The 27,142-nt window shown below is 57.8% G+C and overlaps 1 protein-coding gene across 3 annotated transcripts in view; it reads right to left on the minus strand.

The window, feature by feature from the left end:
* FBXO41 (F-box protein 41) overlaps positions 1-27,142 on the minus strand; it is a 785,122-nt gene that overhangs the window by 643,120 nt on the left and 114,860 nt on the right. For all 3 annotated transcript variants that reach the window (XM_069632312.1, XM_069632313.1, XM_069632311.1), the window contains exon 2: positions 17,629-18,614. In XM_069632312.1, the coding sequence (XP_069488413.1) occupies positions 17,629-18,359 (731 nt within the window). In that variant the 5' untranslated portion in view covers positions 18,360-18,614. The remainder of the gene's footprint in view (positions 1-17,628; positions 18,615-27,142) is intronic.

The raw sequence follows: 27,142 nt of genomic DNA on the forward strand, positions 1-27,142 counted from the left end.
GACACGGGCATGAGCGGGGGGTGGGGGGAACACGAGGGAGACACGGGGCATGAGCGGGGGGTTGGGGTAACAGGAGAGAGACACAGGGCATGAGCGGGGGGCAACAGCAGGGAGACACGGGGAATGAGCGGGTGTGGGGGGCAACAGCAGGGAGACACGGGGCATGAACGGGGGTGGGGGAAAACGAGGGAGACACGGGGCATGAGCGGGAGGTGGGGGGCAACAGCAGGGAGACACGGGGCAAGACCGGGGGTTGGGGGGAAACAGCAGGGAGACACGGGGCATGAGCAGGGGGTGGGGGGGAACACGAGGGAGACACGGGGCATGAGCGGGGGTTGGGGGTAACAGGAGAGAGACACGGGGCATGAGCGGGGGGTGGGGAGGTAACAGGAGAGAGACACGGGGCCTGAGCGTAGGGGTGGGGGGCAACAGCAGGGAGACACGGGGCATGAGCGGGGGGTGGGGGGCCACAGCAGGGAGACACGGGACAATGGCGGGGGTGGGGGGAACATGAGGGAGAAACGGGGCATGAGCGGGGGGTGGGGAGCAACAGCAGGGAGACACGGGGCATGACTGGGGGTGAGGGGCAACAGCAGGTAGACACGGGGCACGACCGGGGGGCCACAGGAGAGAGACACGGGGCATGAGCGGGGGTGGGGGGCAACAGCAGGGAGACACGGGGCATGAGCGGGGTGGGGGGCAACAGCAGGGAGACACAGGGCATGAGCGGGGGGTGGGGGGAACACGAGGGAGACACAGGGCATGAGCGGGGGTTGGGGGGCAACAGCAGGGAGACACGGGCATGACCGGGGGTGGGGGGAAACAGGAGAGAGACACTGGGCATGAAAGGGGGGTGGGAGGTAACAGGAGAGAGACACGAGGCATGAGGGGGGTGAGGGGGTAATAGGAGAGAGACACTGGGCATGAGCGGGGGGTGGGGAGCAACAGCAGGGAGACACGGGGCATGACTGGGGGTGAGGGGCAACAGCAGGTAGACACGGGGCACGACCGGGGGGCCACAGGAGAGAGACACGGGGCATGAGCGGGGGTGGGGGGCAACAGCAGGGAGACACGGGGCATGAGCGGGGGGTGGGGGCAACAGCAGGGAGACACGGGGCATGAGTGGGGGGTGGGGCGAACACGAGGGAGACACGGGGCATGAGCGGGGGTGGGGGCAACAGCAGGGAGACACGGGGCATGAGCGCGGGGTGGGGGGCAACAGGAGAGAGACACGGGGCATGAGCGGGGGGTGGGGGGCAACAGCAGGGAGACACGGTACATGACTGGGGGTGGGGAGCAACACGAAGGAGACACGGGGCATGACCGGGGGGTGGGGGGCCATAGGTGAGAGACACGGGGCATGAGCGGGGGGTGGGGGCAACAGCAGGGAGACACGGGGCATGAGCGGGGGTGTGGGGCAACAGCAGGGAGACACGGGGCATGAGCTGGGGGTGAGGGGAACACGAGGGAGACACGGGGAATGAGCGGGGGTTGGGGGGTAACAGGAGAGAGACACGGGGCATGAGCGGGGGGTGGTGGGGCAACAGCAGGGAGACACGAGGCATGAGCGGGGGGTGTGGAGCAACAGCAGGGAGACATGGGGCATGAGCGGGGAGTGGGGGGTAACAGGAGAGAGACACGGGGCATGAGCGGGGGGTGGGGGCAACAGGAGGGAGACACGGGGCATTGAGTTGGGGGTGGGAGGCAACAGCAGGGAGACACGGGGCATGAGCGGGGGGTGGCGGGAACACGAGGGAGACACGGGGCATGAGCGGGGGGTGGGGGTAACAAGAGAGAGACACGGGGCATGAGCAGGGGGCAACAGCAGGGAGACACGGGGCATGAGCGGGGGTGGGGCAACAGCAGGGAGACACGGGGCATGAACGGGGGTGGGGGAACACGAGGGAGACACGGGGCATGAGCGGGAGATGGGGGGCAACAGCAGGGAGACACGGGGCAAGACCGGGGGTTGGGGGGAAACAGCAGGGAGACACGGGGCATGAGTGGGGGGTGGGGGGAACTCGTGGGAGACACGGGGCATGAGCGGGGGGTGGGGCTAACAGGAGAGAGACACGGGGCATGAGCGGGGGGTGGGGGGTAACAGGAGAGAGACACGGGGCATGAGCGGGGGGTGGGGGGCAACAGCAGGGAGACACGGGGCATGAGCGGGGGTGGGGGGCAACAGCAGGGAGACACGGGGCATGAGCGAGGGGTGGGGGGTAACAGGAGAGAGACACGGGGCATGAGCGGGGGGTGGGGGCAACAGCAGGGAGAAACGGGGCATGAGCGGGGGGTGGGGGGCAACAGCAGGGAGACACGGGGCAATGGCGGGAGTTGGGGGAACATGAGGGAGACACGGGGCATGAGCGGGGGGTGGGGGCAACAGCAGGGAGACACTGGGCACGAGCGGGTGTGGAGGGCAACAGGAGAGAGACACTGGGCATGAGCGGGGGGTGGGGAGCAACAGCAGGGAGACACGGGGGATGACTGGGGGTGAGGGGCAACAGCAGGTAGACACGGGGCACGACCGGGGGGCCACAGGAGAGAGACACGGGGCATGAGCGGGGGTGGGGGGCAACAGCAGGTAGACACGGGGCATGAGCGGGGTGGGGGCAACAGCAGGGAGACACAGGGCATGCGCGGGGGGTGGGGGGAACACGAGGGAGACACGGGGCATGAGCGGGGGTTGGGGAGTTGGGGGGTAACAGGAGGGAGACACGGGTATGAGCGGGGGGTTGGGGGTTAAAAGTAGAGAGACACGGGGCATGAGCGGGGGATGGGGGACAACAGCAGGGAGACACGGGGCATGACCGGGGGTTGGGGGGCAACAGAAGGGAGACACAGGTCATGACCGGGGGTGGGGGACAACAGGAGAGAGACACAGGGCATGAGAGGGGGATGGGGGGTAACAGGAGAGAGACACGGGGCATAACCGGGGGGTGGGGGCAACAGGAGAGAGACACGGGGCATGAGCGGGGGGTAACAGGAGAGAGACACAGGGCATGAGTGGGGGGTAACAGGAGAGAGACACAGGGCATGAGTGGGGGGTGAGGGGCAACAGCAGGGAGACACGGGCATGACCAGGGGTGGGGGGAAACAGGAGAGAGACACGGGGCATGAAAGGGGGGTGGGAGGTAACAGGAGAGAGACACGAGGCATGAGGGGGGTGGGGGGGTAATAGGAGATAGACACGGAGCATGAGCGGGGGTGGGGGCCAACAGCCGGGAGACACGGGGCATGAGCAGGGGGTGGGGCCAACAGCAGGGAGACACGGGGCATGAGTGGGGGGTGGGGCGAACACGAGGGAGACACGGGGCATGAGCGGGGGTGGGGGCAACAGCAGGGAGACACGGGGCATGAGCGGGGGGTGGGGGGCAATAGGAGAGAGACACGGGGCATGAGCGGGGGGTGGGGGCAACAGCAGGGAGACACGGTACATGACTGGGGGTGGGGGGCAAAAGCAGGGAGACACGGGGCATGAGCGGGGGGTGGGGGGTAACAGGAGAGAGGAGAGAGACACGGGGCATGAGCGGGGGGTGGGGGCAACAGCAGGGAGACACGGGGCATGAGCGGGGGGTGGGGGGCCACAGCAGGGAGACACGGGGCAATGGCGGGGGTGGGGGGAACATGAGGGAGACACGGGGCATGAGCGGGGGGTGGGGGCAACAGCAGGGAGACACTGGGCACGAGCGGGTGTGGAGGGCAACAGGAGAGAGACACTGGGCATGAGCGGGGGGTGGGGAGCAACAGCAGGGAGACACGGGGCATGACTGGGGGTGGGGGGCAAAAGCAGGTAGACACGGGGCACGACCGGGGGGTGGGGGGCCACAGGAGAGAGGCACGGGGCATGAGTGGGGGTGGGGGGCAACAGCAGTGAGACACGGGGCATGAGCGGGGTGGGGGGCAACAGCAGGGAGACACAGGGCATGAGCGGGGGGTGGGGGGAACACGAGGGAGACACGGGGCATGAGCGGGGGTTGGGGGGCAACAGCAGGGAGACACGGGCATGACCGGGGGTGGGGGGAAACAGGAGAGAGACACTGGGCATGAAAGGGGGGTGGGAGGTAACAGGAGAGAGACACGAGGCATGAGGGGGGGTGAGGGGGTAATAGGAGATAGACACGGGGCATGAGAGGGGGGTGGGGGGCAACAGCAGGGAGACACGGGGCATGAGCGGGGGGTGGGGGCAACAGCAGGGAGACACGGGGCATGAGTGGGGGGTGGGGCGAACACGAGGGAGACACGGGGCATGAGCGGGGGTGGAGGCAACAGCAGGGAGACACAGGGCATGAGCGCGGGGTGGGGGGCAACAGGAGAGAGACACGGGGCATGAGCGGGGGTGGGGGGCAACAGCAGGGAGACACGGTACATGACTGGGGGTGGGGGGCAACACGAAGGAGACATGGGGCATGACCGGGGGGTGGGGGCCATAGGTGAGAGACACAGGGCATGAGCGGGGGGTGGGGGCAACAGCAGGGAGACACGGGGCATGAGCGGGGGTGTGGGGCAACAGCAGGGAGACACGGGGCATGAGCTGGGGGTGGGGGGAACACGAGGGAGACACGGGGCATGAGCGGGGGTTGGGGGGTAACAGGAGAGAGACACGGGGCATGAGCGGGGGGTGGTGGGGCAACAGCAGGGAGACACGAGGCATGAGCGGGGGGTGTGGGGCAACAGCAGGGAGACATGGGGCATGAGCGGGGAGTGGGGGGTAACAGGAGAGAGACACGGGGCATGAGCGGGGGGTGGGGGCAACAGGAGGGAGACACGGGGCATTGAGTGGGGGGTGGGAGGCAACAGCAGGGAGACACGGGGCATGAGCGGGGGGTGGCGGGAACACGAGGGAGACACGGGGCATGAGCGGGGGGTGGGGGTAACAAGAGAGAGACACGGGGCATGAGCGGGGGTGGGGCAACAGCAGGGAGACACGGGGCATGAACGGGGGTGGGGGAACACGAGGGAGACACGGGGCATGAGCGGGAGGTGGGGGGCAACAGCAGGGAGACACGGGGCAAGACCGGGGGTTGGGGGGAAACAGCAGGGAGACACGGGGCATGAGTGGGGGGTGGGGGGAACACGTGGAAGACACGGGGCATGAGCGGGGGGTGGGGCTAACAGGAGAGAGACACGGGGCATGAGCGGGGGGTGGGGGGTAACAGGAGAGAGACACGGGGCATGAGCGGGGGGTGGGGGGCAACAGCAGGGAGACACGGGGCATGAGCGGGGGTGGGGGGAACACGAGGGAGACACGGGGCATGAGCGGGGGGTGGGGGGTAACAGGAGAGAGACACGGGGCATGAGCGGGGGCGGGGGGCAACAGCAGGGAGACACGGGGCATGAGCAGGGGGTGGAGGGCAACAGCAGGGAGACACGGGGCATGAACGGGGGTGGGGGAACACGAGGAAGACATGGGGCATGAGCGGGAGGTGGGGGGCAACAGCAGGGAGACACGGGGCATGACCGGGGTGGGGGGAAACAGCAGGGAGACACGGGGCATGAACGGGGGTGGGGGAACACGAGGGAGACATGGGGCATGAGCGGGAGGTGGGGGCAACAGCAGGGAGACACGGGGCATGAGCGGGGGATGGGGGGCAACAGCAGGGAGACACGAGGCAATGGCGGGGGGTAGGGGGAACATGAGGGAGACACGGGGCATGAGCGGGGGTGGGGGCAACAGCAGGGAGACAATGGGCACGAGCGGGTGTGGAGGGCAACAGGAGAGAGACACTGGGCATGAGCGGGGGGTGGGGAGCAACAGCAGGGAGACACGGGGCATGACTGGGGGTGAGGGGCAACAGCAGGTAGACACGGGGCACGACCGGGGGGCCACAGGAGAGAGACACGGGGCATGAGCGGGGGTGGGGGGCAACAGCAGGTAGACACGGGGCATGAGCGGGGTGGGGGGCAACAGCAGGGAGACACAGGGCATGAGCGGGGGCTGGGGGGAACACGAGGGAGACACAGGGCATGAGCGGGGGTTGGGGAGTTGGGGGGTAACAGGAGGGAGACACGGGTATGAGCGGGGGGTTGGGGGGTAACAGGAGAGAGACACAGGGCATGAGCGGGGGGTGGTGGGGCAACAGCAGGGAGACACGGGGCATGAGCGGGGGGGTGGGGCAACAGCAGGAAGACATGGGGCATGAGCGGGAGGTGGGGGGTAACAGGAGAGAGACACGGGGCATGAGCGGGGGGTGGGGGGCAACAGGAGGGAGACACGGGCATGAGTGGGGGCATCAGCAGGGAGACACGGGGCATGAGCGGGGGGTTGGAGGAACACGAGGGAGACACGGGGCATGAGCGGGGGGTGGGGGGTAACAGGAGAGAGACACAGGGCATGAGCGGGGGCGGGGGGCAACAGCAGGGAGACACGGGGCATGAGCAGGGGGTGGAGGGCAACAGCAGGGAGACACGGGGCATGAACGGGGGTGGGGGAACACGAGGAAGACATGGGGCATGAGCGGGAGGTGGGGGGCAACAGCAGGGAGACACGGGGCATGACCGGGGTGGGGGGAAACAGCAGGGAGACACGGGGCATGAACGGGGGTGGGGGAACACGAGGGAGACATGGGGCATGAGCGGGAGGTGGGGGGCAACAGCAGGGAGACACGGGGCATGACCGGGGGTGGGGGGAAACAGCAGGGAGACACAGGGCATGAGCGGGGGGGGGGTGGGGGATCACGAGGGAGACACGGGGCATGAGAGGGGTTTGGGGGACATCAGCAGGGAGACACAGGGCATGACCGAGGGGTGGTGGGGCAACAGCATTGAGACACGGGGCATGAGCGGGGGGTGGGGCAACAGCAGGGAGACATGGGGCATGAGCGGGAGGTGGGGGGTAACAGGAGAGAGACACGGGGCATGAGCGGGGGGTGGGGGGCAACAGGAGGGAGACACGGGCATGAGCGGGGGGTGGGGGGCAACAGCAGGGAGACAGGGGGCATGAGCGGGGGGTTGGGGGAACACGAGGGAGACACGGGGCATGAGCGGGGGGTGGGGGGTAACAGGAGAGAGACACGGGGCATGAGTGGGGGCAGGGGCAACAGAAGGGAGACACGGGGCATGACCGGGGTGGGGGACAACAAGAGAGAGACACGGGGCATGAAAGAGGAGTGGGGGGTAACAGGAGAGAGACACGGGGCATGAGCGGGGGGTGGGAGCAACAGCAGGGAAACACGGGGCATGAGCTGGGGGTGGAGGGCAACAGCAGGGAGACACGGGGCATGAGCGGGGGGTGGGGGGAACACGAGGGAGACACAGGGCATGAGTGGGGGGTGGGGGGCAACAGCAGGGAGACACGGGTCATGAGCGGGGGGTGGGGGGAACAGGAGAGAGACACGGGGCATGAGCAGGGGGTGGGGGCCAACAGCAGGGAGACACGGGGCATGACTGGGGGGTGGAGGGCAACAGCAGGGAGATGCGGGGCATGACCGGGGGTGGGGGGCAACAGGAGAGAGACACGGGGTATGAGCGGGGGGTTAGGGGCAACAGCAGGGAGACACGGGGCATGAGTGGGGGGTGGGAGGAACACGAGGGAGACACGGGGCATGAGCGGGCGGTGGGGGCCAACAAGAGGGAGTCACGGGGCATGAGCGGAGGGTGGGGGTAACAGGAGAGAGACACAGGGCATGAGCGGGGGGTGGGGGGCACCAGCAGGGAGTCACAGGACATGAGCGGGGCGTGGGGGGTAACAGGAGAGAGACACGGGGCAAGATCGGGGTTGGGAGGCAACAGCAGGGAGACACAGGGCATGAGTGGGGGTTGGGGGGCAACAAGAGGGAGTCACGGGGCATGAGCGGAGGGTGGGGGTAACAGGAGAGAGACACAGGGCATGAGCGGGGGGTGGGGGGCACCAGCAGGGAGTCACGGGGCATGAGCGGGGGATAGGGGTATCAGGAGAGAGACACGGGGCATGAGCGGGGGTTGGGAGGCAACAGCAGGGTGACAAGGGGCGTGACCGGGGGGTGGGGGGCAACAGGAGAGAGACACAGGTCATGAGAGGGGGGTGGGGGGTAACATGAGAGAGACACGGGGCATGAGAGGGGGTGGGGTGCAACAGCAGCGAGACACAGGCATGAGCGGGGGTGGGGGAACACGAGGGAGACACAGGGCATGAGAGGGGGTGGGGGGTAACAGGAGAGAAACACGGTGCATGAGCGGGGGGTGGGGGGCAACAGCAGGGAGACACGGGGCATGAGCGGGCTGTGGGGGGCAACAGCAGGGTGACACGAGGCATGACCGGGTGTGGGGGCAACAGGAAAGAGACACAGGGCATGAGAGGGGGGTGGGGATAACAGGAGAGAGACCCGGGGCATGAGAGGGGGGTGGGTGGTAACAGGAGAGAGACATGGAGCATGAGAGGTGGGTGGGGGGGTAAAAGGAGAGAGACACAGGGCATGAGTGGGGGGTATGGGCAACAGCAGGGAGACACGGGGCATGAGCGGAGGGTGGGGGGCAACAGCAGGGAGACACGGGCATGAGAGGGGGTGGGGGTAACAGGAGAGAGACACGGGGCATGAGCGGGGGTTTGGGGCAACAGGAGAGAGACACGGGGCATGAGCGGGGGGTGGGGGGTAATACACGGGGTATGAGCGGGGGTGGGGGGCAACAGGAGAGAGACACGGGGCATGAGCGGGGGTGGGGGGTCACAGGAGAGAGACACGGGGCATGAGCAGGGGGTGCGGGGCAACAGCAGGGAGACACGGCATGAGCGGGGGGTGAGGGGCAACAGCAGGGAGACACGGGAGATGAGCAGGGGGGCAACAGGAGTGAGACACGGGGCATGAGCGGGGGGTGGGGGGTAACAGGAGAGAGACATGGGGCATGAGCGGGGGGTGGGGGGTAACAAGTTAGAGACACGGGGAATGAGTGGTGGGTGGGGGGCAACAGCAGGGAGACACGGGGCATGACCGGGGGGTGGGGGGCAACAGGAGAGAGACACGGGCATGAGAGGGGGGTTGGGGGGTAACAGGAGAGAGAACCGGGGCATGAGCGGGGGTGGGGGGCAACAGCAGCGAGACACGGGGCATGAGCGGGGGTGGGGGGAACACGAAGGAGACACGGGGCAAGAGTGGGGGGTGGGGGGTAACAGGAGAGAGACATGGGGCATGAGTGGGGGGTGGGGGCAACAGCAGGGAGACACGGGGCATGAGCGGGGGTGGGGGGCAACAGGAGAGAGACACGGGGCATGAGCGGGGGGTGGGGGACAACAGCAGGGAGACACTGGGCATCATTTGGCGGTGGGGGGCAACAGCAGGGAGACACGGGGCATGACCGGGGGGTGGGGGGCAACAGGAGAGAGACACGGGGCATGAGCGGGGGGTGGCGGGGAACAGCAGGGAGACACGGGGCATGAGCGGGGGTGTGGGGCAACAGCAGGGAGACACAGGGCATTAGCGGGGGTGGGGGGAACACGAGGGAGACACGGGGCATCAGCGGAGGGTCGGGGGTAACATGAGAGAGACACGGGGCATGAATGGGGGTGGGGGAGCAACATCAGGGAGACACGGGGCATGAGCGGGGGTGGGGGCAACAGCAGGGAGACACAGGGCATGAGCGGGGGGTGGTGGGGTAACAGGAGAGAGACACGGGGCATGAGCGGGGGGTGGGGGGCAACAGGAGGGAGACACGGGGCATGTGTGGGGGTGGGGGGCAACAGCAGGGAGACACGGGGCATGAGCGGGGGGTGGGGGGTAACAGGAGAGAGACACGGGGCATGAGCGGGGGTGGGGGGCAACAGCAGGGAGACACGGGGCATGAGCGGGGGGTGAGGGGCAACAGCAGGGAGACACGGGGCATGACCGGGGGGTGGGGGGCAACAGCAGGGAGACACGGGGCATGAGCACGGCGTTGGGGGAACACGAAGGAGATACATGGCATGAGCGGGGGGTGAGGGGCAACAGGAGAGAGACACAGGGCATGAGCGGGGGATGGGGGAAACAGCATGGAAACACGGGGCATGAGTGGGGGGTGGGGGCAACAGGAGAGAGACACGGGGCATGAGCGGGGGGTGGGGGGCAACAGGAGGGAGACACGGGCATGAGCGGGGGGTGGGGGGCAACAGCAGGGAGACAGGGGGCATGAGCGGGGGGTTGGGGGAACACGAGGGAGACACGGGGCATGAGCGGGGGGTGGGGGGTAACAGGAGAGAGACACGGGGCATGAGTGGGGGCAGGGGGCAACAGAAGGGAGACACGGGGCATGACCGGGGTGGGGGACAACAAGAGAGAGACACGGGGCATGAAAGAGGAGTGGGGGGTAACAGGAGAGAGACACGGGGCATGAGCGGGGGGTGGGAGCAACAGCAGGGAAACACGGGGCATGAGCTGGGGGTGGAGGGCAACAGCAGGGAGACACGGGGCATGAGTGGGGGGTGGGAGGAACACGAGGGAGACACGGGGCATGAGCGGGCGGTGGGGGCCAACAAGAGGGAGTCACGGGGCATGAGCGGAGGGTGGGGGTAACAGGAGAGAGACACAGGGCATGAGCGGGGGGTGGGGGGCACCAGCAGGGAGTCACAGGGCATGAGCGGGGCGTGGGGGGTAACAGGAGAGAGACACGGGGCAAGATCGGGGTTGGGAGGCAACAGCAGGGAGACACAGGGCATGAGTGGGGGTTGGGGGGCAACAAGAGGGAGTCACGGGGCATGAGCGGAGGGTGGGGGTAACAGGAGAGAGACACAGGGCATGAGCGGGGGGTGGGGGGCACCAGCAGGGAGTCACGGGGCATGAGCGGGGGATGGGGGTATCAGGAGAGAGACACGGGGCATGAGCGGGGGTTGGGAGGCAACAGCAGGGTGACAAGGGGCGTGACCGGGGGGTGGGGGGCAACAGGAGAGAGACACAGGTCATGAGAGGGGGGTGGGGGGTAACATGAGAGAGACACGGGGCATGAGAGGGGGTGGGGTGCAACAGCAGGGAGACACAGGCATGAGCGGGGGTGGGGGAACACGAGGGAGACACAGGGCATGAGAGGGGGTGGGGGGTAACAGGAGAGAAACACAGTGCATGAGCGGGGGGTGGGGGGCAACAGCAGGGAGACACGGGGCATGAGCGGGCTGTGGGGGGCAACAGCAGGGTGACACGAGGCATGACCGGGTGTGGGGGCAACAGGAAAGAGACACAGGGCATGAGAGGGGGGTGGGGATAACAGGAGAGAGACCCGGGGCATGAGAGGGGGGTGGGTGGTAACAGGAGAGAGACATGGAGCATGAGAGGTGGGTGGGGGGGTAAAAGGAGAGAGACACAGGGCATGAGTGGGGGGTATGGGCAACAGCAGGGAGACACGGGGCATGAGCGGAGGGTGGGGGGCAACAGCAGGGAGACACGGGCATGAGAGGGGGTGGGGGTAACAGGAGAGAGACACGGGGCATGAGCGGGGGTTTGGGGCAACAGGAGAGAGACACGGGGCATGAGCGGGGGGTGGGGGGTAATACACGGGGTATGAGCGGGGGTGGGGGGCAACAGGAGAGAGACACGGGGCATGAGCGGGGGTGGGGGGTCACAGGAGAGAGACACGGGGCATGAGCAGGGGGTGCGGGGCAACAGCAGGGAGACACGGCATGAGCGGGGGGTGAGGGGCAACAGCAGGGAGACACGGGAGATGAGCAGGGGGGCAACAGGAGTGAGACACGGGGCATGAGCGGGGGGTGGGGGGTAACAGGAGAGAGACATGGGGCATGAGCGGGGGGTGGGGGGTAACAAGTTAGAGACACGGGGAATGAGTGGTGGGTGGGGGGCAACAGCAGGGAGACACGGGGCATGACTGGGGGGTGGGGGGCAACAGGAGAGAGACACAGGCATGAGAGGGGGGTTGGGGGGTAACAGGAGAGAGAACCGGGGCATGAGCGGGGGTGGGGGGCAACAGCAGCGAGACACGGGGCATGAGCGGGGGTGGGGGGAACACGAGGGAGACACGGGGCAAGAGTGGGGGGTGGGGGGTAACAGGAGAGAGACATGGGGCATGAGTGGGGGGTGGGGGCAACAGCAGGGAGACACGGGGCATGAGCGGGGGTGGGGGGCAACAGGAGAGAGACACGGGGCATGAGCGGGGGGTGGGGGACAACAGCAGGGAGACACTGGGCATCATTTGGCGGTGGGGGGCAACAGCAGGGAGACACAGGGCATGACCGGGGGGTGGGGGGCAACAGGAGAGAGACACGGGGCATGAGCGGGGGGTGGCGGGGAACAGCAGGGAGACACGGGGCATGAGCGGGGGTGTGGGGCAACAGCAGGGAGACACAGGGCATGAGCGGGGGTGGGGGGAACACGAGGGAGACACGGGGCATCAGCGGAGGGTCGGGGGTAACATGAGAGAGACACGGGGCATGAATGGGGGTGGGGGAGCAACATCAGGGAGACATGGGGCATGAGCGGGGGTGGGGGCAACAGCAGGGAGACACAGGGCATGAGCGGGGGGTGGTGGGGTAACAGGAGAGAGACACGGGGCATGAGCGGGGGGTGGGGGGCAACAGGAGGGAGACACGGGGCATGAGTGGGGGTGGGGGGCAACAGCAGGGAGACACGGGGCATGAGCGGGGGGTGGGGGGTAACAGGAGAGAGACACGGGGCATGAGCGGGGGGTGGGGGGCAACAGCAGGGAGACACGGGGCATGAGCGGGGGGTGAGGGGCAACAGCAGGGAGACACGGGGCATGACCGGGGGTTGGGGGGCAACAGCAGGGAGACACGGGGCATGAGCACGGCGTTGGGGGAACACGAAGGAGATACATGGCATGAGCGGGGGGTGAGGGGCAACAGGAGAGAGACACAGGGCATGAGCGGGGGATGGGGGAAACAGCAGGGAAACACGGGGCATGAGTGGGGGGTGGGGGGCAACAGGAGAGAGACACGGGGCATGAGCGGTGGGTGGGGGGTAACAGGAGAGAGACACGACGGATGAGCGGGGGCTGAGGGGCAACAGCAGGGAGACACGGTGCACGAGCGGGGGGTAGGGGGAACAAGAGGGAGACACGGGGCATGAGCGGGGGGTGGGGGGAACACGAGGGAGACACAGGGCATGAGCGGGGGGTGGGGAGCAACAAGAGGGAGACACGGGGCATGAGCGGAGGGTGGGGGTAACAGGAGAGAGACACAGGGCATGAGGGGTTGTGGGGGGCAATGGGAGGGAGACACGGGGCATGAGCGGGGGGCGGGGGGGTGCGGGAACACGAGGGAGACACGGGCATGAGCGGGGGTTGGGGGGTAACAGGAGAGAGACACGGGGCATGAGCGGGGGGTGGGGGGCAACAGGAGGGAGACACGGGGCATGAGCGAGGGTGGGGGGCAACAGCAGGGAGACACTGGGTATGACCGGGGGGTGGAGGGCAACAGCAGGGAGACACGGGGCATGACCGGGGGGTGGGGGGCAACAGGAGAGAGACACGGGGCATGAGCGAGGGTGGGGGGCAACAGCAAGGAGACAAGGGGTATGAGCGGGGGGTAGGGGGAACAGGAGGGAGACACGGGGCATGAGCGGGGGGTGGGGGGAACACGAGGGAGACACAGGGCATGAGCGGGGGGTGGGGGGCAACAAGAGGGAGACACGGGGCATGAGCGGAGGGTGGGGGTAACAGGAGAGAGACACAGGGCATGAGCGGGGGGTGGGGGTCACCAGCAGGGAGTCACAGGGCATGAGCGGGGGTGGGGGGCAACAGCAGGGAGACACGGGGCATGACCGGGTGTGGGGGGCAACAGGAGAGAGACACGAGACACAGGGCATGAGAGGGGGGGTGGGGGGGTAACAGGGGAGAGACACGGGGCATGAGAGGGGGGTGGGGGGTAACAGGAGAGAGACACAGGGCATGAGTGGGGGGTGGTGGCAACAGCAGGAAGACACAGGGCATGAGTGGGGGGCAACAGGAGAGAGACACGGGGCATGAGCAGGGGTTGGGGGTAACAGGAGAGAGAACCGGGGCATGAGTGGGGGGTGGGGGGCAACAGCAGGGAGACACGGGGCATGAGCGGGGGTGGGGGGAACACGAGGGAGACACGGGGCATGAGCGGGGGGTGGGGGGTAACAGGAGAAAGACATGGGGCATGAGCGGGGGTGGGGGCAACAGCAGGGAGACACGGGGCATGAACGGGGGGTGGCGGGCAATGAGAGAGAGACACGGGGCATGAGCAGGGGGTGGGGGGCAACAGCAGGGAGACACGGGGCATTACTTGGCAGTGGGGGGCAACAGCATGGAGACACAGGGCATGATCGGGGGGTGGGGGGCAACAGGAGAGAGACACAGGGCATGAGCGGGGGGTGGCGGGCAACAGTAGGGAGACACGCGGCATGAGCGGGGGTGTGGGGCAACAGCAGGGAGACACGGGGCATGAGCGGGGGGTGGGGGGCAACAGCAGGGAGACACGGGGGGTGGGGAACAACAAGGGAGACACGGGGCATGAGAGGGGGGTGGGGGTAACAGGAGAGAGACACGGGGCATGAGCAGGGGGTGGGGGCCAACAGCAGGGAGACACGGGGCATGACCGGGGGGTGCAGGGCAACAGCAGGGAGACACGGGGCATGACTGGGGGGTGGGGTGCAACAGGAGGGAGACACGGGGCATGAGCGGGGGTGTGGGGAACAGGGGAGACACGGGGCATGAGCGGGGCATGGGGGAACATTAAGGAGACACGGGGCATGAGCGGGCGGTGGGGGGCAACATCAGGGAGACACGGGGCATGACCGGGGGGTGGGGGGCAACAGGAGAGGGACACGGGGCATGAGAGGGGGGTGTGGGTAATAGGAGAGAGACTCCGGGCATGAGAGGGGGGGTGGGGGGTATCAGGAGAGAGACACGGGGCATGAGCGGGGGGTGGGGGGCAACAGCAGGGAGACACGGGTCATGACCGGGGGGGTGGGTGGCAACAGGAGAGAGACACGGGGCATGAGAGGGGGTAACAGGAGAGAGACACGGGGCATGAGCGGGGGTGGGGTGCAACGGGAGGGAGACACGGGGCATGAGCGGGGGGTGGGGGGAACACGAGGGAGACATGGGGCATGAGCAGGGGTGGGGGGCAACAGGAGGGAGACACGGGGCATGAGCGGGGGGTGGGGGAACACGAGGGAGACACGGGGCATGAGCGGGGGGTTGGGGGGTAACAGGAGAGAGACACGGGGCATGAGCGGGGGTTGGGGGGCAACAGGAGGGAGACACGGGGCATGAGCGGGGGGTGGGGGGCAACAGCAGGGAGACACGGGGCAAGACCGGGGGTGGGGGCCAACAGCAGGGAGACACGGGGCATGAGCGGGGGGCGGGGGGGGGAACACGAGGGAGACACGGGGTCACCAAGAGGTAATCGGAGTGCCATTCTAATGAATTTAACATTTTCAGAAAATGCTTGGAATAATATGTATTCATGTTAAGTTTGTAACCATCAGGCTGATAGGTGCAGTCGCATATCCAGGATTCGGCTCCATCATCCCTGCTTTCCCACTCATCCTGGTATTGTGTGGCAAAGCGGATGCATCTTGGTTGGAAAATAAATGGGTCAGGAATTCCTTTTCATAAGCTAACACATCTGAAGCGTACCCTTTGATGATAAATACATTGACCTCTGCAAGAATCTGATTGGTTGGATCATTGGCTAACTTAGCAGAGCCCCGTAGTATGATTTTATGTGTGTGTGCTTGGGTGATGTAAACTTGCTTGTCAAGAATTACAATATTGCCCTCTCTGGCTGCTTCCTTAATAATATTTGTTCAGTCATTAAAGTGCCTGACTCTTTTAGTTTAACATAGTTGTTCCTACACCTGGTTTTACATATTTGGATCAAGTCTTGAATTTTTTATAAGTCCTCAGTAACTGCCTGAAAGAAAATGTTTATACAACAATCTGGTTGGAAATTATGCACAATTGTTTATCTAGATTCCAGTTTGGTAGGCCATGGAATAGACGTATATAGCTCAAGGATCTCCACTATTTTATTTTTAGTGCTTCTAACGCACTTAACGCCTATGGGCCTCACAGTGCACATATAAAACACAAAAACACTGAAATAATAAAACAAAAAAATTTAGAAAAATCAATAATTTTATTTTTAGTTCTTGTAACGTGCTTCACGCCCATGGCCGGATTGTTCTGAGGCTAACTCCTCATCCTCACTCTAGTAGTAAGAGCAATTGCTAACCTCCATTACCATGACTGAAATGCACCTCTGAGTTTGTTTCACGAAATTGAATGGAAATTGACTTGTTTCACTCTTGTGTGTGTTAAAAGGAATCATGCTGATAGCTCTGGGTGGGCAATTTCTTTAAGATCGGAAGAGAAGTGGCTTGACGAGTTCAAAAATTACATTTTTCTGGGGATCAACATAGTCTGATGTTTGGCTGAAACCTGTTGAATCTTACTGTTTAGCAGATAGTATAAAAACGAATATACCTACAATCATAAAGGCGATTTTGTGTGTGTTTATATTTGTGTTAATATAGCTCAAACCTGGCCCAGGAGGATAGCTCAGGGGCAACGGAAACAGGGCAATGCAGCGCAACACAGTTTCGAATCCCAGACCCGCACTTAGCGACTGGTCTCCAGTAATAATCACATTAGAAAGGAGCGTTGTTCAAGACTGTAGACAAGTAATTGGAGTCAACAGAGATTTGTGGCAGGGGAGTTTACAATTTACAGTAGCTTGGATATTCCATACTACAGAGGTTGTATATACCTAGGAGAACCAGGTCCTAATGGACCTCTAACTGTTCTCTGAAGAGAGGGGTCCTGAGTACCTTCCTGAACTGCAGAAGCATTGGAGTTGTTCTGATCATGACTGCGATCGTGTTCCAGTAGTCTGGGGCGTAGCAAGTGAATGCCTGTTTCCTGGTTCTCTCGTTTGGTTGCCAGATTAGTCTCGAGCCTCAAAATGGACTAGGCACCTAGAAATGCACGTCCCACCTCTAGTTTGGTTAACGTTCAGGCAGCAGTTGCCTTATAACTGATGCATGCAGAATTGAAAGTATCCTAGCTGAGATGGGTAACCAGTGTCATTCCCATTGAAAGAGAGAGTTCTGGTCACATTTCCTAGTTACCATTATGAGGCATGCAGTGGTGTGTTGAATGGCCATAAAGGCAATCAGGTGATTTATGAGAGTACCAGAGCCTTGAATGTGGTTCTGAAATTATCTGATGGGAGGAAGATAAGCTCCTTCTACCAACACCCCAAGGATTTCAGAATCACAGTCCATGCCCTGGGTAAGGGAATCGTAGGCACCTTGGTCTACAGAGAGGTCCATTTTAATTGCATTTATTTTATCACTGACATCTTTCCCTTCCTTAAACCATCCTTGCACATATTCTTTTCTTTGATAACATTAAACCTGAATATTCGCAAAAGGTTGCACAATATTGCTTGCGGTCGCCATCAGCGACGGTGTTCACTGAAACCGAGTCTACCCAGTTGGCTTCTGTTTTCAAATCACTATAAGCAATGCACACTGTGTATCTTCGATTCTGAAAAACATCCTGCTGTGCATGTGAAGGTCAACAAATGCATAAAGTCAATTTCTCTGTGACTCTTAACTAGGAGGCGATGTTGATGATACCCGATAAGTGTAAAGAATTGGCATCACGCAGCATTTATGTTGACGTTATACTAGGTGGTCTTAACCGGAAATAATCATGAATTAAGGCACAAAGTGAAACACTTACTGTTGCTTCTTGGTCAACTCCTGCTCTTTCTGTATCAGGTCCTGTTTCAGGGATGCCAGCATCTCCACGCTCACATCCACCTGACGCGTGAGCTCCGAGGCCCGATCCTCCAGCTCCTGCTTCTCCTGGCTGAGCTTGACGCTCTCCTGCTTGGCCCGCTCCAGCTCAGTGCTCTTCCTGTCCAGCTCCACCTGGAGCCGGCCCACCTGCGTGGCAATCTTCTGCTCCACCTCTTCGGTCAGTTTCTCCAAGCGTTTGTCCACTTCCAGCTTCTCAAACGCCCTGACCTTGAGCCTGGCCAGGCCTTCTTCATAAGCAGCGTCCACAGCGGCTGATGCTGCGGCTGCTGCTGCCACCGCGTTGGGAGGACTGGTTGACGTCATGCCCTTCTTGTTAAATATTTCGCTCAGTGGAATGTCTATGTCATGCAGATATCTAGCCGATGTGGGGTCCGCGTCCTCTGCCTGGATCAAGTCACACGTGAACCTCTGTTCTTTCCCCTGGAATGAAGTACTTTCAAAAGTGTCCCGACGGGTTGTCGGGGTCAGCACGGCCGTATCGCCGGCCAAGGGGAACACTGTGGCATCACAGATGCTATTGGTCTTGGATAGGACATAGAGTGTCTCATAGGTGTGGTTGTACTCCAGGTGGGCCCGTAAGGACGACAGGCTTCGGAAGCGCTTGTGTTCCCCGCAACGCGGACAGCGATACGGCAGGTCAAGCGAGGCCATTCCTCAGCTTACACCGCAAGGCCTACTCAGCAGCCCCCCGGGAAGCAGGAGGAAATAGTCAGTCATTGTGTAATGGCAGGTCAGACAGGGCAGGGGAAGTAGGGATGGGCAGAAGGTAATACCAGAAGGCAGAGAGTTTGTTCCTCAGAGTCATTTCTGGCTTGCGTCAGGAGATGTGCCGGTATGGGTTTCAGCCTTCAGCCATAGGGCGCTCCAGGAAAAGACATTACACGTGTTGACCTCTCAGGAAGTGACCTAAAATAAAATGAACGTTCTGATCAGTATTGCACAAGAGAAGTATTGCACAAGAGTACATTTTGCAAAGTCAGTTTATTCCCTGATACTCTGAGAAACATTTTGTGCTCATGACACAAAATGAGTATCAAACTACCGTTCACGCTACATGTCTAGGCAAAGAGATTAACTACAGTAAAACGGGTCCGGCTGGGAAGAATATAGCCCCTTGCAACCTACACAAGATGGACGCCTCCGGCAACAAACACAGATGTATAGAAGAATCATGCAGGAACAGACATCTCCGTTACGGCAACATATGCCCCTATGAGAGGAATCCATGAGACCTCACAGGAAGAAATGAGGAATGAAGGCACGCTCAGAACAGGATAGAGGGTAGCTCTTCTTCCTTTCCTCCCCTTGTCCAGAGAGCAAATCATTCTCCCAAGAGTCCAGTGGACTGAATACCACCACGCCAATGGATAATGATGACATGAGATCCACAACGCAAGAAAGGAGTCCACTGACAATGCTTAGTTCTACCACCGCTCTCATGTCTTATTCGGAGCCCACACTTTCAGCAAAAAACATTGGCGTCCTATCTGCAAGGAAGTAGCTCAGCCACACAGTCCTTCCCCTCTATCAACCTATCATGCCAACAAGTTGGTGGCCACTGCAGCCGTGCCGCACACGTGATGCTGCCTAAGCCCTCCACATCTGATTGTGCAATCAAATTTGAACTTCCCAACCTGCTCAATTTCTCTTTGGGACCACAATTCCTGTAGTCCATACTTGAGACACCTCTGACCCACCTAATGTATCCAGACACAACCGCTGTGATCTTATGCATGCACAACCCACTGCACTCATCCTTCAATCGTTCCAACTATCATCCCTCTAATCAAAACCCTTCCCCCTCCTATCGTTGCCTCACACTCACTATCCCGACTGACCACCACTGATTATCATAATTACAATTTCTATCTGGTCAATAAACGATCGCCCGCCCACCTCTTAGAGGTCCTCAAAGATCCCCTTCCTCTATGTGTCTATTAAACACCACAACATCATCTCTCAAACTCATGCCTGTGAGTCACAAACCCCCTCCCAGGAAACATCCTGCTTTCAGAATGCCAGATAGATCTCCAGGAAGACTGCAGCTAGCTCTGATCATTGAGGCTCTCACTCTCTCGCCCTGCACTTGATCGCACTTGAATCAACGCCATCAGTCTTCCTCTGGGGCTTCTTATCCTGCTTTCAGATAACGTCCCTTATCCATCGCCAGCCCCCTGGAACTGGTTTTGCTTCCCATAGATCAACAACGCCTATCTCTGACCAGAACCTCATTCCAATGGTTCTCACAATCCCCTCTTTTCCTAGTTCATCCTCCCACTCAACCTCAATACCCAGGTATTCTCTCCTTAATACGCCCTCTTCTTGCATGGGAACACTGGGCTCTTTGCGCTAGTACAACCCTTCGGGACCTAAACCTCTCTAGCTCATTTGTATCTTTAAACAACGCCATCACGTCCCATCCAACTCACGCCTTCATCCTCTAAACTGTCCAGCTGAATGCAGGATCATCCCAACCATCTGTTCTCTGTGAACCTTTAGGCACTTCCATCTTTTTTAAATTAGTGAAAAAGATCCCTTCCTTCTTCTTTATTCCCACCCTGTCTTTTTTCCCTGACTGTATCATGTCTTCTCACACACTCACCTACCTAACATGCAAGCTGATGACCTCTGCTCTAACATACAAGGCATCAACATATCCTTCAACTCCCTAATTTCACTCACCCTGAATCCCTCATACCCTACCATCTCTCATCATTATTCCGATAACTCTTTCCCCCCTGTTTCTCACCTCTCAAACATGTGTCTTCTAGACCTCTTTGCCCCTAAATCGTTAATGGACGGTCCTTCAATGAAGAGATATTTGGATGTTTCCAAATCCAGCAAAAGCCTAAAAGCCTTAAAAAAAATAGCAGGAAAGACGTAAAAGACTTCCATAGATTACACTGTGTTCAAAATATGACTTGCATTTGTGGCGCCTCTGAAGTATTTTTTTGTAATTTATTTGGGATTTATAAAGCGCTTTAAATAAAGCGATGTACATAGATTATTATTTTTTAAAAATATGTAGATGGTTAAATACATTCAACCTTTACAAAAATGTATCTCACATTACAATTGTGCAAGCATTTAAAAGTTAATGGTAAAAAAGGAAAAGACAAAAGGAGAACCAAATTTAAAAAAAGGGAGAGAAAAAAAAGAAATAAAATGGTACAACAAATTGGAAATTGCAAATGACAAAATAAAACATTCAACCTTATAAGCCAGGATCAAAAAGATGAGTCTTTAGTGAGGAACGAAATAAAGAGTATAGAGAAATAGAGAGAAGAGAGAGTGGGAGAGAATTCCAGTGAAAAGGTACAAACAATGAATTTTTGGGATTTAGCACAGGGAGTACTGCTAGAAGAAATTGAGACTGGGAGCGAAGAGAACGAGTTGGAGTATAAAAAGATACAAGAGAAGAAAAATAGATTGGTGCAAGACTGTAGATAGATTTAAACACTAGGCACAGAAAATTGAATTTAAGACGTGAACGAAAGGAGAGCCAACCAAGAGTAGAAAGAGAAGGAATAATAGAGTCACGTGGAGAAAGGAGATAGAGAAGACGGACAGAAGCATTGAAGACTGATTTCAATGGGGTGAGATGAGAGAGAGTAAGATTAAATAGAGAAACAGAGCAGTAGGAAAGTCGAGAAATATTTAGTGAAGAAATCAAAACGTTAGTAGCGTCAAAGGTTAAGAAAGGACGAGCCTTATGGATGTTATACAAGTGATAATGACATGCTCGAGAAGATAGTGCGATAAGGATAGCTCAGAATCAAAGTATAGTCCATTGTTATGGGCCATAAAGGAAATAGGAAGCTGAGAAGGAGGGAAAAAAAATTAGGAAGGCGCAAGAGGAGATGGGATAGTGTTAGAGTGAAAAAAGAATACTTCAGTTCTGGTAGCATTTAATAACAAAAAGTATTCCGTCAACCAGGAATTAATGGCTACTAGACATGTAGAGAGTTTATTGTGAATTTCAGGAGTGAAAGACGAAAAGGATAAGAAATGTTGAGTGTTGTCCGCGTAAAGTGGTGAGAGAGACCAAAAGATGAAATGACTTCAGCTAGAGGGGAAGTATAAAGGGAAAAGATAGACAGCCCAGAACAGAAACTTGGGGAAGACCATGGACGAGTGGAAACGTGTCAGAAGTTGATCCAGCCCAAGAGACAGAAAAGGTCTTTTGGGATAGATTTGACCGAAACTAAGAAAGAACAGACCCTGGGAACCCAAAGGAAGAAAGAGAGGAGTGTAACAAAGAGTGATCAACAGTATTGAAAGCAGCAGACAAGTCTAAAAGAATGAGCAGAGGTGACTGTTTGGAGTAACGTGCAGAAAGTACAGAGTTAGAGACAGAGGAAGAGCAGTTTCTGTGGAATGAAAAGGACGGAACCCTGACTGAAAGCGAGGACGAATAGAATTGTCAGAAACAACAGTCGCGACTTGGGAGTAAATGAGACATTCAAGTATTTTAGAGAGATACAGTAAAAGAGAAACAGGACAAAAGTTAGAAACCAAAGAAGGAACAGAGAAGGTTTTTTTAGAAAAGGAAGAATAGAAGCATGTTTGAAAGAGGCAGGAAAAACAGAATTCAAGAGAGAAGTATTGAAGAAGGAAGTTAGATAAGAAACAAGAGAAGGATAGATTTTAGGAATAAGAACTGATGAAATAGGGTAACATGGAGAAGCAGGAGGATGAGCCGGAGAGAACACAGAGATGGTAGTATTAGGAGGCCATGATGGAGCAATAATACTAGGAGTATAACTAGAAAACTCAATGGCGGTCCAAAGGGCGGCCACCTTTCAGGAGAAGAAGAAAGCAAATCCAGAAGCAGACAGAGTAGAATTCCTAGAGTGATCAGGAGTTGCAGAGGAAAGAAGAAGGCAGAGAGTTTGAAATAGGCCTTTAGGATGAGTTGACTGAGTAGGTAGAAGATCAGAAAAGTAGGAATGTTTAGCAGAAAGCAAAAGACCTTCATAGAGCATGCGGTAAGAAGAGTAAGACCTGGACTTGCGCCATTGATGTTCAATGCGACGAAGTAAATGTCGCATGGCGCAAAGATGTGAAGAGAGCCAGTGTTGAGGAGGTTTACGAGAAGAATAAAAAGTCGAAGTATTCCCAAATATGGAGATTGTTTTTTCTTCTTCAGCGCCTCCCAGAATCCCTTTCTCCACTTCCCGCAGCTCAACTTGGACTTTTACAAATCCAATGAATGCTTTGTCTTCAGTTTCATTCTCGGACATGCGGACACAGAAGGCAAGAGACGGCTACCTCTCTTCTTACCTTACTATTGACTTCTGTTTTTCATGTCATTGAATTCAGTCTCTTCCAAAACTTTAAGCATGGGAATAGTGTCTAAAACAATTAAATGACTTTCAAAATTCTCATGTTCCTGTATATGTAAAGTGTGAACCCAGGATTCGGTGAAAATGAAGTAGCACTTATGGGATGTTGTGCTAAGGTGTCTGAACAGGATATGGTCACCCACTTTCTTCTATTAGAGTATGTTTGAATTCCCTGCTTATAAGCAGGTGCCCTTCCTCGGAGTGAGGGGAATCATTTTGAGATTCCTTTCCCCTGAATTTACTCCATGGATTGAGCTCTTACCCATATCTCAAACTTCGTCCTCACAACCCACCACCATCATATTTTCCCCAAGCTTATCCTCTCTTGATTCTTATGATCAAGGGTGTTGCTAGGTCTGGAAAAGACCTGGGGCTATGCCAATGTCGGGTCTGTCGGGACTCGGGGCTAGCTAGCCTTTGAGTTATAGCCCATGAGCTTCTATCCGGGGCTACAACCAAAAGACCCGGGGCTATCTCCTCCCCATGTCCCTCTAGCAACGCCTCTGTTTATGACACTTTCAATGTCCACTGGAATAGCCTTTCTTCCATGGTGCCCGGGAGTATTCTTGTCTCCATTAAGCAACCTGTACACGGGAGTAAATCTTTGGGCTCAGCCTGCTTCCACTGCTAATTGTAGCAATGGCTTCTGTGAAGAAGTCAGATCCCTGACTACATCACTAGATGTGACTCTGCGGCACTAGAGAACCAGCCTGCCAAGGCATCATCAACAGATCTGTGCCCTTCCTGGAGGGGCAGAGTGGCTGCAGAGCCCCCTACAGAGTGAGAGTATCCCTCCATGCCCTGATCTAAATGATGTCATTATAGAGTTACAATGTCTGCATACACTCTGGGAAGGGTGATCCTAACCACAAAAGAACTGCAAGCCTAGGCATGATTCATGACCCAGGGGCCCCACAAGTGATCTAAGATCTGTGATTTCGGGCCCTTGTGTATCACAACTCACCCACACAGTGATTGCCTAGTGTAAGGGGACACACTTTGGTGATACAGACAATGCCCAGGGAGGAAAGACTGTGGAATCCCCTCAGCCTTATAAGGGTTAGGCACCAGGTCCTGGCAACAGATCGGAAGACAAGGCGAGCTATGTCAAGTCACTGGGGTCCTGCTCGTGAACAGGTCTCCCCACGGATGCCTGAGAGGGTCATCCTATCCGTGATTCTCCCAGCATGGCCAGCAGAGCTCTAGCAGGATATAAAGGGCCATGGGATTTGACTGTAAAGCCGGGATTCTAAGGCAACCTTGCAAAGGCCGTTAGTCACTGGGGCTTGTGTTGGCTCTGGAAGCTAAGACTGTGGGTAAGTCAGACATGGGAGTCAGACTCAAGACATGTCTGCAAGAGAGTATTCTTATTAAAGGAAGTAGGCCTCTGATATCTTTACTTTTACAATCAGTTCTATAATCTTCAAAATAAACAACAAACTAGGGGTTGTCAGGATGTGTTACACAAATTCTGCCAGCTGCCCAAAGCTATGCTATCCTAACATCTGCCCTACCACCATTACAAACAGATAAGAAAAACTTAACCTAGGAAAGAATGACTTGCCCTTTATTTTGGCTAGTGGTGGTTGGTTTTCTGACCCCCAGCCTAAGAGTTCTTGGTGCGCTCTCTGGCCCCCAAGCCTGCTTTGGAATGCAAATGTCTTTTAGTCTTTCTCTTTCCTCTTGGTGTGTGGTCTGGATCCGCACCCACATGTTCTGAGTCGTTCTCCCAGCCAATTGGCTTGCCTCGGCTGTTCAAACTCCAAGCCTATCCAATCCCTCTGGATGTGTGCTCCTCATCAGAGACGCTAAGACCTAGTGACCCGAGTTTGCCTGTATTCAAGTACCTGAAAATGTCTTTCACCTCAGCTCAGGGTCTTGTGTCGCTCGCCGCATTTCGGAATTTCCCTTGATCGCCCTTGCTCTGGTTGTGGGATTTTGATATCCCTTGTGGAGTATCTTGTGTCTTAGACCAGCTTCCTAGCTCTTCTTTGTTGATCAGTTTTCTCACCCGCTTCCTTGTCGGGTGTCTTGATTCTCAGCCCGGTGTGGGCTATGTTGGATCAGGGTTCTCACACCCTTGTGCGGTGTCTTGATTCTCAGGCCGGCATGGGCTATTTAGATTGGTTTTCTTACCCCTTGTCAGTTGTTTTGATTCTCAGCCTGTCATGGGTTATGTGTATCGGTTTTCTCACGCCCTTTTGTGGTGGCTTGATTTTCCGCCCGGCATGGGCTATGTGGCTTCTCAACCCTGCTTCGGTTATCAGTGTTCTCATCCCCTCGTGGGTATCTGGATTCTAAACCTGGCATGGGCTGTGCAGCTTTTCAGCACTGCTTCAGTTATCGGTTTTCTCACCCCTTCGTGGGGTATGTGATTTCTCAGCCCAGTGTGGGATATGGGGTGGCCTCACCGACCTACACCCACTCCTCGACCTGTGCCGAGTACCTGCCTTTGAGCAGCAGTGCTTGGTGAGGGAGAAAGCGTAGAACCACACTTTTGACTTTGTCCCGTTCTTTGCAGTTGGGTCTCTGGCATCGGTTCCTCCCATCTTGGGTAGGACACTGGCACGCTGCATCTGGCATAGCTTCGGTTCACTTCTCCTCGGTGTCTCCAAGCACCTCAGGCTCCCTGCCTTCCTGGTTGTGGCAGTGTTCAGTGGGCTTCCCTGTTCCTCCGCCCACCATGTTATATGTGTGACTCTGCCTTCAGGCTCCTCCAGAGCAAGAGTCGTTTGTTGCTTTTCGTGGCTATGCACGGCTGCCCTCTCGCTCTCAGGCTCTCTCCTCCTGTGTCTGGGACCCGGGAGCTTTATGTTCCACCGTAGAATGAGACGGGAGAATCCATTGGTTCCACTCTTCATGCAACGGCAGCAACAAATAAACGTCCCAAACCAAAGCATCCACTTTTAAGGGGCATTGTACATTACTCCCCTCCTCAATTCCTATATAACCAACACACACTTGGGATTCTGTGTTACAGGGAGGTAGAGTAAAAACCTTGTTTGGGGATTCCTTTTCCCCTAAGGGGAGAGGCGTTACCCACAGTGGGATCCTGCTTGCCCTGTCCCCTATGGGGTGTTAAGCATAGCAAGCTCATCTCACTAGTCCCAAAGGGGGGAGCTCTCCCTTAGGGAGATGAGACGAATTTCCTGGATTGGCCACAAGACCTACAGCAGCTGGGGAAAATGATACCCTTAGACCATATAAACAATGCCAAGGGCCTCATATGGCACAAGACTAATAAGAAGCAATCAGAAAAGAAGTTAGGACAGGAAAGACCCATAAAGGGGCGGAGCAAAGCCAACCAAGGGCATATGCAGCCCTCCACGCGCTCGCAGGTCAGAGTGGGAGTGAGTAGCAGAATCCTGGACCACAGCAGTACTAATGCAACAGACTGTGAGAGCTGGGAGCCTTGAGACTCTATGAGGGCCACCTTCACAGACTACGATCACTGAGCATGATCCTTTCCTAGAAGGAAGGCCATCTTTAGAGACAACATTGTGTGTAGTTCCGGCAAAAGAAGCTATTAAAAAAGGAAGTAATTTTATTGCTCTAAGATTCTAAACTGGCTCTGGTTAAAACTGCATGAAGAGCATTTTTAATGATCACTTCCAGTATTTATTATAGACTTCATAAGAATGTTACACTTGTCTTACTGTTCACAGCACATTATCAAAACGTAGAATAATCGTATAAATGATATTCTGATAGAGGGTTATTATTTCAAGATGGATTCTCTGGTGCACTCCTGTACTCTTTAGAAATACACAATTGTAAACTTGTAAGAGGAAGGGGACAAATAGCACCAATGAGGGTTCCCGGCTGCTTTGCATCCAATCAAAGAGTTTTTGACAACATACACATTACCGCAGATCCTTATATTTGACAACTATGTATGTGATAAAAAGGGGTTTCGTATTTGAATCACTTAGTAAATCATGACCAGTGGGCTTGGTGCTCATTTATTTTCACACTACTCACACTAACATTAAACTATTTAAGAATGAACCATCTAAACTGTTTCAGACAGCCTCAGGATTGGGATGTGAGGATAAAATGGCTTTTTGACATGTATCACTCCATTGGTGG

Source organism: Ambystoma mexicanum, chromosome 6q, assembly GCF_040938575.1.
Source record: "Ambystoma mexicanum isolate Mex_15411 chromosome 6q, UKY_AmexF1_1, whole genome shotgun sequence".
NCBI lineage: Eukaryota > Metazoa > Chordata > Amphibia > Caudata > Ambystomatidae > Ambystoma > Ambystoma mexicanum.